The 11,705-nt window shown below is 39.3% G+C and overlaps 1 protein-coding gene across 1 annotated transcript; it reads right to left on the bottom strand.

Moving 5' to 3' along the window:
* Positions 1–1,619: 1,619 nt before the first annotated feature.
* Positions 1,620–10,906, bottom strand: wnt2ba (wingless-type MMTV integration site family, member 2Ba). The gene is made up of 5 exons (XM_014008594.1): positions 10,336–10,906; positions 7,559–7,779; positions 6,175–6,452; positions 5,150–5,414; positions 1,620–3,334 (listed from the first exon to the last, which is right to left on the bottom strand). Exons 1-5 carry the CDS (start codon positions 10,464–10,466, stop codon positions 3,105–3,107), a joined length of 1,125 nt encoding a protein of 374 aa, XP_013864048.1. The 5' UTR covers positions 10,467–10,906; the 3' UTR covers positions 1,620–3,104.
* Between the last annotated feature and the right edge of the window lie 799 nt (positions 10,907–11,705).

Below are 11,705 nucleotides of genomic sequence, written 5' to 3'. Positions count from 1 at the left end.
AACTAGTAATATTATGACTTTATTCTCATAATATTATGACTACTTTTATATGACTTTAATGTTGTAATATTTTGACTTTATTCTCGTAATTTAAAAAAATAAAAAAAATCTCTTTGCGTGGCCCTAAAACTCCGTCGTAGTGTTATACTGTTTCCCATTTGGATCATAATGCTGATCAACATACAGAAATGTGATTTTTATTCCATTTGGGTCTGTTTAAAGTTCATGACTGAATAACTGCTCAGATTAAGGAGTGCTGAGGACAGGAGAATGTACGAACAACTGTAACTACCCTCGGTTGGGTTTGTTAGCAAAAAAACTACAATAAACTATTCCTTCGATGTACTTGTTTGTGTCATTTCTTTATTTAGACACAAAATGAGATTTATTTTTGCTCAGACCAAACAAAACGGCACTTAGCGATCACCTATAATCTGAAATTAAATATTTACTTTAAATTCTAACCCCTAACTGTTGCTCACTTTTATAATTATCGCACTCTGGCACCTTCAGAAGATGCTTTTCTGGAGCATGTTACTAATGACCCAAAGTGCCGTCATTGCACTTTATGGATTTATTGCTAAATGATGAGCAGCTGGAATAAAAGTCACTGCTTGAATCTGACTGTGGGACCTCAAGTGTTGCCAGATTATCATTTCAAGTTGAAAACCAACCTTCCCACAGGCTTCTGTGCTAGAGAAGGAGCACAAAATTCAAGGATTAACGTGACTTTTAACACGACAACGGCACATTTATACGAGTAAAACTTTTCCAGCTGAGAAATATCTGCTGTTAAAAATCACAACATGATTCTAACCCACAATCAGTTTGAGTAAGAGGTGAAACGTCTTCAGGAGTTAGGAGACATCTGGTTCCCTTCGACTGAACCAGTTAATCTTTGTGTCCCGAATGACTGAAAATCTACAACAATGTATTGGGAGACCCATATTTCTGGGGATTCTGGTTGTGACGCATTTACATCTGTCCCCTGGGACTGTTTTAGCTTTAAAATGTTAAATTAGGCTGCCCTATAATATGACTGGTGGTAGAGTGCTTTTGATGCTGCTGCTATTTTTTACAGACTTAAACTGGATCAAATGCTTTGAAGGACAAAGCAACACAAACACTCATCTATTTCAAACATGAATAAGTGTTATTGCGGTGTTATTTCTGTGTGTACCGTTTAGTTAACTGAATCGTTAACATTGTCATATTTAAACGACAGCTTTTTTTAGGAATTCTACTGTTTGCATCTCTTCTGTGTGGAATTTTATTTTCCAGAGTTTCTTGTTATTGAGATGACTGAACCTTAAACCCAAACATGGTTTGAAGCATTACTTTCATCCTTTCCATGTAATACTTGTTGCACAACTAAAGTGTGGGACGGTGTTATACTGTAAGCTTGAAGAGAATGGAGGACCTCTAGTAGGAGTAACAGAGGGTGGATCAACAAGATTTAATATAGAGCCTGTAAGCTATTTCTGGTCATGCATTGGTAGATAAAAATGCTTCCACGGACCTTCATGGACATTAAAAGTCTGTTCTCGCATTCTGTCATCGTCTAAAAGTTTGATGGGCTCTGATTTACAACTGTGGCACGTTCTAACAAACAGAACACATCACTGTTCCAACTTTATTTGAGAAAAGCAAAATCCACTCAGCCTTATCCAAATTCAAAACAGGTGTTTTAGTTTGTTATTAACTTTTGACTTAGCTTGTCATTTGGTTGTGTTCAAAGCCGTTTTCTTTGGCTTTCTCCTTCATTACGTGGAGCAGAAACAATTTCTTGACCCCTAACTGTCGTGCCTTGTTGTCACATTCGTTTTAACTCCACAAACCCTTTGGAAACTTATATCTTCAAAGACTTGACATGGCTGCATTATTCACTGTTCGGGTCGCATACAAGATTTCCCATGTCTTGGCTAGATTTCTAGAAATACTTCACTTTTCACCTTCAGGGGCTGCAGATCTGTGTGTGAAAAGGACTAAAAGCACATTTACATAAGACTGCATTATAAATGTGGTATGTCATACAGTGATGAGAGAATAAACATTCCTTACGGCTTTTGTAATGATGAACAAGAAATGAGAAAAGCAGCAATTATAATGGTTTAAAAAAAGCACATTTACTGTAAATAGGAACAACCTGGTTGGACTCCTGACCTGAAATACAGCAAATTTTTTGACGAGTTTGATGTATGTAGCTGACCTGTGATACGTCCGATATGACGACATCTTAATTTGAGATGCAATAATTCATTATTTTTGCATTTATTTTGCACGTGAGTTGTTTTCTCTTGTACTTTTTGGTACTGGTTTCAATCTACATGATCCTTAGGGGATCGTGCTTAAAGGAGCTGATAAGAAGAAGAAACAGGCAATAAGAACCAGAGGTAGAAAGGAGAAAGCCTTACATGGTGCAACACAACCTGAAAATATGCAGCATATTGTACACAAATATTTTACTCAGTAGCCCAAAATTCACGTGAAATACAGTTCTCTCTTTTTTTCATTTATTTTTTTTGTTCACAATATTTTATCAAATCTTACTTTGCAGCTAACTCTGCTGCCATTTAACAGAAAATCTTTCCTTTTTTTCTTATTTACTTCTTTTTTACTATAATTAAAAGATGTTTCATTTGCATCTTTTGGCTTTTTTTAAGGATTTTATTAGCAGCAACTGGCAATTACATTTTAAGTGATTTGTTGCTGTATCATAAAATGACTTAGTCATTTTAAATGATACAATATCAGTTATAACTTTTTCTCATTCAGTGGTCATGTCTTTAATCTCCTGAAAAGCATGGAGGCACCATGGCTGCCTCAGCCAGAAACATTTATAACAGCAAATAAAATATTGATCTATTTTATATCAAATATATAAGTGTGTATCTTAAATGCTCCACACATCTCGCTTCAATAAAACATTCTGTTTGTAACCACAATTCGTTTCCAGTTTACCAACATCCAAAAAGAAGTTCTGAAGTCTCAGCTTTGGGAGGTGTCAAAGCATCAAACACCACATCCATTAAAGTCAAAAGATCCCACTTAAAGGACGTCTTAATTTTTTTTTTTCTTGAAGCCAGACGTCCAGGCCTTCTTTGCTAAGTTATGTCCAGCCAATCGGGTCGCTTGTGAGGCTTGCACGTGTGCACGTCCACCACTTCCTCACAGTCTTGGCACTCCACAGCGCAGCACCACTTGAACTTGCACTCACACTTGGTGACACGTTTGACGCGCATGGTGTCGTAGCCTCGGCCGCAGCACATGATCTCACAGCTGTCCGTGCCTCTCGACGACTTACTGCACACTCTGCCAGCTGTGCCCAAGGAGCCTGCGAGGGGACGAGAAGAGGGGAAAATGCTTCATTGTTGCTGCCTTTTGGTTTTATGATTGCTTCATGGGCATTGTTCACTTTTTGTGGCGAGTCTGTCAGTCATTTGTTCATTCAATGCTACATATGAATATCAGAGATGCTCAGCAGCAGTAGAGTTGTCTGCTTTAAACTGAAGCCAGTGGCGGATCTAGGATTTTTCTGAGTATGGGGCCATCAAGGGGCCATCAAGGGGCCACAATATTCATAGAGGGGCCAAGCATTTGTTCAACATCCTTGCACATATATCCTCGGTTTTGGTAAGGTGTATAAATTTAACTGGTCACATATGTTCCAACAATTGTAACCTAATGTAATGTTATTAAAAAATTAAATTCTCCTTTTTAATGCTACATGCATTTTTACTGTACATGGATAAAATATTCTCAAAGCATGTGAGAAAATGAAGCCATTGTTTGCCAGTTGAAAGATATTTTTGCAAAATTGTTCAAGTCTTTTAAAGAAGAGAAGAAGACTTCTGTGAGATTGATTCATGCTGGACTTTACTGTTTGACTCATTAGCGCCTCTAGTGTTTGGGCATGGAACTGCACCCACCATCATTGCTCTCAGCCAAAGGACAGATGAGTATCAAGACAGGGGCACTTCAGGGGGCCAATAGATTTCAGCAGGGGCCAATGCCCCTGTGGCCCTGCCCCTAGAACTGCCCCTGACTGAAGCTATTTTCTAAACTAAAATATAACTTTTCCCACACTCTTTAGAAAGGGCGTCAAGTCTGCGAAGCCTTAGATCCTAACACAATTGTGGTCATGTACTCCGGTGTAAAACCTAAGCCTCAGATAGCAGGTCTTACAACAGTGTATCGCTGAAGAGAAAAGGACAGAAGTAGATATCCCCCCTCAGGCACAGAGAACAAAGCTAATACTGGCCAAAGGAAGGATTTGAAAAATAAGCCTGCATGAATCCTTAGGCTGTGGATTCTTCCACAATGAAAAACAGCAGGACAGAGCTGCATAGGCTGCTTTTAAGATCACCTTTTAACACGGAAACCCAAGCAATCCTTTGAGTGAACACACCTTCATTACCCATCAGTTGCCAAAGTGCAACCAAGCTAACTTCAGGGAGGAGCAAAACAATGTGTTAGTTTCGAGCCATCGTGTTCCCTCCTCATGCTATTTTGTCAAACCTATTAACAGTGAACTCCTTCATGCTCTGCTGAAGGGCCCGGATTGGAGGACGAGGCAAAGAAAACATTAGGAATTAAAGGAGATGTTGAAGGTCAAATTATTGAACTTTAAGCTGTGAAGGAATGCGAGACTTCAGTGGACAAATTTACACAAACGGTCCACCATCTGTTTCTCATTTTTAACTATAGTATTTTATTTTTAAAAAACGAAATTAAGTTTAATATGTTCTGAAGAGTTTTATATTGTTTTAGTATGTAAATGTTGGCTTGTAAACACAACAACATGCTTGAACAGAAAATGATAATCCAACAGTTTTTTTTTAACCGTTGGATTATCATTTCTGAGCTTCACAGATAATAAGCACAGAAATAGTCAGACATTAACCGTAATAAATAGGACTAGCAACTTCTGGGAAAACCTGCATCCTGATATTTACATAGATGTTACTATAACACTTTCTTCAAATCTGAATATTTTTTGCAGCCAAATCACACCTTCCACAAAGCAGCATCATCTTCATAGAGGTATGGTCTTTTGAATTAATCCTTTAAAATAATCTAAAACAAAAAAATGTACTGAGATCAGCAAAAATGCCTTTTTTTTTTTTGTACAATGAAGTTTCGTACTCACCTGCTGCACGGTCCAGAACACAGTAATCTGGGGAGTTCTCGACGTACACTAATTCATTCTTGGTGGTTCCCTTAAAATCCTTGTCAGCCACCATAAAGCCCGTCCCGTCCTGGTTCATCGTCACTTCCACAGCCGTGTTGTACTTCTTGCAAAGATAGTCCCCAGTTCTCCTGAAGTCAGACATAGCCAGCCAACAGGTTCTCAGAGAACAGGAACCACTGACCCCGTGGCACTTGCACTCCAACTTCATAAAGCGCTTCACTGCCTGGAGCAGGGGTCAGAGGTGACAGGGTGTTAAGCCTATGATGTTGTCTACGGCATGATGTAGGTGCAATTCAGGCTTGCTGTTCAGAGTCATGCAAATATTCTTTGCTCTGGTTCAACTTAATGTTGCATCTGAAACTTTTTAGGACAACCCTAGAGGTGGCAAAAAACAACCTTATTAACTAAAGCAATTAGTGTCTGCTATTTTTGTTTTTGTCTTCTATTAGGACGAGAACACTTGTGGTCATTGGCAGTATGATTAGAAAGTAGTTTTATTGTGATATTTGTATCAATCTGTATAATAAAACAGTCAATTTTCTCAAAAAGCCAAACAGAGCCACAATCACTCTTTAATTATAGAAATGTGTCATTTTAAAGGAATGTTGGTATCTAATTTTTTCAAGTGTTGCAAATTATTGTGTTTTTAATAAATTCTGCATATTAGTTTAGACTTTTTTGTTTCTTAAAAAACAATCAACTATCAAAGCAAAAGTTGAAAAAAGAAAGTTTGCTGAATCTTGCGAATCCTGCTGTAGTTGTAGTTTAGCATCTGAGGCACGTGCTAATGCTAATCTAGGACTTCAAACGTTAACACCCATCCATCCAGTCTTCCAGCCTGAGCAGAACATTGGCGACAGTGGAAAGAACCGACTCCCTTTTAACAGGAAGAAAGCTCCAGCAAAAACATTTTCTTTACTGTGACATAAGAACAAAAAACTGCGGAAGGTAAAAAATTAAAAATTAAAACCTCTGCAGCTCACCATTCGACCGCATCGATTGTTGTGCAGGTTCATCAGTGCTCGGGCATCTTTCACCATCTTCTCTCGGGCGTCAACAAAGGCCTTGGCAAACTTTATGCCATAGTTGACGTTGTCGCTGCAGCCACCCCAGTCAAAGTTGCCCTTGTCATCACTTGCTTGCCCGCGCTTGTGGCTGTCACAGTTGCAGATCTTAAGGTCCCCCTGGCTGCAGGCCCTGGTGATGGCGTAGACAACTCCAGCTGAGGAGATCGCGTAGACAAAAGCTGCCTCCCGGCTGCCTGTGTGGACAGGAATGTTACCATTAGAGAAGACATTGATCTCTGATTGGTCCCGGCACGCTGCCTTGGATGTCACCGGCTCCGCTGCACCCCTCCCCCTTTCCATATGTTTTGTTCCCCCACACCACCCCCCCCTCCTTAGCTGCTCCGCTTTCGCAGAGTAGTTTTTTGTGCGTATGCTCATGTGTTTTTCTGTTTAAAACACAGGATCAGAGCTCTTTTTTAGCTCATCCGTCCTATGTGTGTGTGTATTCTAAACTGCAAAGGTAGCGCACGATGTTGCGAAGGACCCTGGACATTTGTTCCCCCATGTTTGTCACATGTGCATGTTTCTCCGAACGAATGATCTAAACTGCAAATTCCTTGTGTGTGTAAACATACTTGGACAATAAACCTGATTCTGATTCTAAATGGAGTTAAAAGCTTGTATTTTTTCACTGCTTAACTACATTTATTTTGTTCCTACTTTTGTTAGGATCCAAAGTGGAATAAAATAGCCTTACCTCAGTATGTTCTAGGCAGAAAAAAGATGTTATTATCAGTCCTTTTATGGTAGACTGAGACAAAGGTAGCAGAATGTCAGCGATAACATCACAGTCCAAACAATTCTCCTTTCACCTTTTGTTAATTTGCACAGATGGCAGCTCTCTATGTGTTTTTATTTCAGACAAGAAGAGACTTCGGTGGTTATTTGGTCTGGCCGTTCCACCTTCCTCCTGTTCTCAGTCCGGCTCACGCAATGACGCAGAGCACAGGGGATCAGGGAGTGAAGCTTTGTCTGGCTGCCAGAAACATCTACCCAAATATTTACATCTTCTATTGCTGTTTATACACCACCAGTGTGGATCTCTCAATCTGCTTCTTTTCTTGTTTTCAGATAACTGCCACTTTCCCAATCGTCCTTCATTCCAGAGAAGGTAAAATAACCCACAATACTTTCTCTATCTGTTTGTGTTCCGCAGTAAAATTGATTTAACATGACGTCTATTTATTCTGTGCTTATCTGGTAACAGAGGAGACATTTACGAGGATGATTAACTCAAGTGACACTGACATAAACAACCGTCCCACAGATAGAAGGCCCAGCCATGCGTATGCAGACTCACTTCGCAGCATCACCCTGCCAAACACAGTGTGGTCTCGGTCCAGCGTGCTACAGTTCCAGCGGTGGTGTCTGAACTGGTGCTGGCACTCCCTGATCCACTCTTTGGCTCCCTCGCTGATGGACTGCATCAGGTCCGGATGCCGCTGGCACAGCTGCCGCTGCTTGTTCACCAGGCCGGGAATGTTGTCACATATCACCCGAGCACCCAGGGCTCCAATATACCTGCAGACACACAACCAGTAAGTCAATAAGTCTGATAAGTTAATGAATAGGATCACCTTGTTTTAAATTGTTTTGCATCTTGTAGACAACATTTGTGTCATATTAATCATACCAGCTCACTGTAGAAATCACAAACAGGACATGACTTTCAGTAACTTCTGGACTAAATATTTTTTGTGTTCAAGTGTCTTGTGAGATTGTTCTGCATATTTATGCAACATAACACCATGACAAACTAATTAGAAATGTTTTGTCATATCTGTGCCCATGAGGGAAAATACAAATTCGCATTTGTTTGTTTAGCTGGTTCTTTAAATTGCAGCTCAGTTCCACTTAAAATCAAAATTTAGACAAATCACAGAAAAGGGGAAAAAATCTATTTGTGCAAATGGCCAGAAAATAGTTTTTTTGTTTTATTTACAACAATCAACTTAACTTTGAGACTAGTTTTGTTCATTTTGCATATTTTGGAAATAAAGTTCTAAATGTTGGTAAAAAGTCCACACTTATCTATAGTGCCTTTTTAACCTCTTCAGATTCTGCAAAGCACTTTACACAGTTTCTAATTCATCCACAAACACTCTTATGATGTTTAAATATGTATATTAAAACAATATACAGCCACACATATATTCTAATTAGGGGTGCAAGGATACAGAAAATTCACGATCCTGTTCGGTTCGATACTTTAGGCTCACGATTTGATATTTTTTCGATTATAAAAAGAGAAATTTCCATGCCCTTCTTAACTTATTTATTGAAATTGATAATGAACATTTGTTTAACCTCAAAAGTACAGTTTTTAAATGAAATATTGCTGAAACAGCACATTTCTCAGTGGATCTGTGCAAGACAATGCAGCCTAGGTGGAGTAGTGAAACACAGATCCACTGAGCCTTCAACACGGAGCATCTTCAGAAGACAAGTTGATAAAATAAATTTATCGAACCCTTGGTCCTCTGATTGAAAGACAACCTCCTTTCCAGCGGGCTAAAGCAACACTTAAAAGTTTGTCCAAAATAATTTGTCATCATCGACCTGGTGGGCAGATGTTCCTGATTGGAATCAGTTGCCAATCTAATTTAAGAAAAGGCATCTTCCTTAAATTTTTTCTTTTTAATTAGATATTTAACAAAATTTCTTCTGCTGTGCCCTCACAGTAATACATTTTGCCTATAAAAACTGATTCAAAAAAATTAAAGAGGATTAATTTGTTAAAAAAAGACTTTGCATCCTGTTTTTTTTTTTTTTCAGGCATAATCTCCAACTTTTTACGAATTTTTCAAAAGATGAATCACATGCTTGCATTGTGTGAGGTGCTCTTAATCAGCAGGATTTGAGGACAGTCGCCTACTGTAAAAGGAGGTTTGAGATCAATCATATGATTGCAGTGATCCCCCCCCCCTCCTCCTCCTTCCCCCACCGTCTAAGCCTTACACGCTCTGCTCTCCTTCCGGATGTCATTAGAGTTCCAGCCACATTCGTGTCGCCCGGCCACACTGAGACAGACACAGACACTAGTGGGCAGTTTCCACTCCTGTTATGGCTGTCTCTGCCTCCTTCTGTCTGCGACTATCTGCCTGAGCAGTAAAGCAGAACAGAAGCTCTGCTGGTGTTTATTGTGTGTTGAACAGACCAGCAGTGGCAATAGACCCCCTGACTGTCTGAGAGAGGATGTACATGGAAAGAGAGAGGGAGTGAGGCTCGTCTGATGGTTAAAAATGAGCCAAGGTGATGCAAAACATATAATCATCTAAAGAAAAAATGTGCCACAAAACAGTGCTTTAGTTTATCTTTGAAATTTTACATTTGTGTTTGCAGCTAAATAAAATAGATGCTTTTGCTTTACCTGGGAAAGTAACCTTCATAACATCATTTATAAAGGATGCAGTGAAGAGTTCTGGATATGATTCTTCACTTTTGTTCATTTAAAACAAACATATTTATCAGTTCCATTTTTTGCTCGTTGTGACTCCTAACATGTAAAAAACCTGTTTTAGTTGAGAGGAGCTGAAGGAGGTGTATTTATTCATTTTTGTGTGGGTGTTTGCAGCTCAATAGAAATCTTCAAGGAGCATTTATTCATGCACCAATGCCTGCACCTGCCTCTTCCTCAGGGCAAGAAGGATGTATAGGGGAGCTTCTCTTTTACACCATTAATCTTCAGAAACCTGCTGAGCCGAACATCACTGACAGTTACAAAGAATAACAGAAACACAGATTCAGGGGAAACAAAGGCAAAGGAGATAAGTTGATTCTCTTTTAGAGACGAGTGTGGAAAATGCATTTTAAGTGCAGAACCAGAAGTTGTTTTGACAAAGATTTCCTCCTTGTATTTTTACACTTCCAAAAATAAGAAGAAAAAACTTTTATCAGCTTTATATATATATATATATATATATATATAGTGTGTGACAATGTATTCAAGTAAACTTACTTCCTATCCATAAAAATCTAGTTTGTTTGTTGTTATTATCTCCTGAAAATCTACAGCAGCTCCATGCAGTTTGTAAGATTAATTATCTTTAAATAAATTCCTGATTTGTTTGAACTCACCACCAGGATGAATCCACCCTCGGCGTGAAAATGAGCAGCAGCAAAATAAAAAAGGGTTTGGTGTGATGTTGTGGTTTCGAGCCATTTCTGACCCTCATGTCTGAAAATCCTCTGGATTCCGGACTCATCATCTTTTTTTTGCTGATCTGCTCATGTGTTGGCAGAAGATGCGCAGTCAGGTGTGGGGGACCCCGGCGACTGTCCGCCGTCCATCATCCAGTCCCAAAATGAACTTCACAAAAAAGACAAAGTGCTTTCAGGTCCCATCAGTTATCTGCCGATTATTGAACCGAACGTCCACGCATCCTTCATTAGCGCTGCAGATTGAACCGAATGAGCAGTCTTGTTGTCCAGGAAAGAAAGAACAAAACAAAAATCTTCCCGGCTGTTAAATAAGTTCAACCAAAACTGCGGGAACTAAAGACGTGGACCTGTCTGTCCAGAGGCTGGTGAACAGATTCTGATGAACGGTCCTGTAAAGAAACTCGGCTCAGTTTTTCCTCCAGCAGCCGGGACTTGAAGATGCGCGCAGAGACTCGGCGGTGCGCTCCGCTCCGCTCCGGTGCGTCAGCTGTCCGCCACCCCTCCCACCTCCTCCCCCGCTCCCCTCCTGCCCCACTCCCCTCCTGCCCTCCTGCCCCGCACCTTTAAAAGATTCTGAATGAAAAATCATGAGACAAAGCCTTATGAGTTGTCAGTTCTCATCCGCTGACATGAACGCCCACCGGCTGCTAAAATGTTCAACAAACGATTATAAACTTTATTAAATTAACTTTATTATTATTTAGTATTAATTCTTAATTTTACAAGGAGAAAACCTTATTGAGATTAAAATCTCATTAACCAGAGTGCCCTGGCTGCATGGCAATAACTGGCTATGAATAATAGGCCTTTTGGTCAGAAAACTAAAAACATGGCACAGTGTTGGGGGGAAAAAGTTCTTCAGGTTCCACCATCAAACCAAAACCAGGTTTCTGTGAAAGATTGAATGATGTAAAACACGTGTCAAATACAAGGCCCGCGGGCCAAATGTGACCCACGGGTGACTCCCGTGTGGCCCGCCCATTTATTTATTTATTTATTTATTTATTTATTTATTTATTTATTTATTTATTTATTTATTTATTTATTTATTTATGCTTAACATGATATTTGTTTCTTATATCAACGGCAAACTTTAAATTTATGGTTAAATGCAAGAAATTAATTTAATAAAATAAATGAAATAAAAATAAATTTAAAAAATCCTGTCCCTGAGCTGTTGGTTTGAAGTAACTGAGCAGTTTAGTTGGATAGCACAGTACTAATGTCTGAAAATAAGCTGCTTTAAAGTCACCATCAAACATAAACTGAATCTGCCATAATGCAGC

This window comes from Austrofundulus limnaeus, unplaced genomic scaffold, assembly GCF_001266775.1.
Source record: "Austrofundulus limnaeus strain Quisiro unplaced genomic scaffold, Austrofundulus_limnaeus-1.0 Scaffold51, whole genome shotgun sequence".
Lineage (NCBI taxonomy): Eukaryota > Metazoa > Chordata > Actinopteri > Cyprinodontiformes > Rivulidae > Austrofundulus > Austrofundulus limnaeus.
Note: the sequence above shows the minus strand (reverse complement) of the source record. Positions and strands in the feature narration are given on the sequence as shown.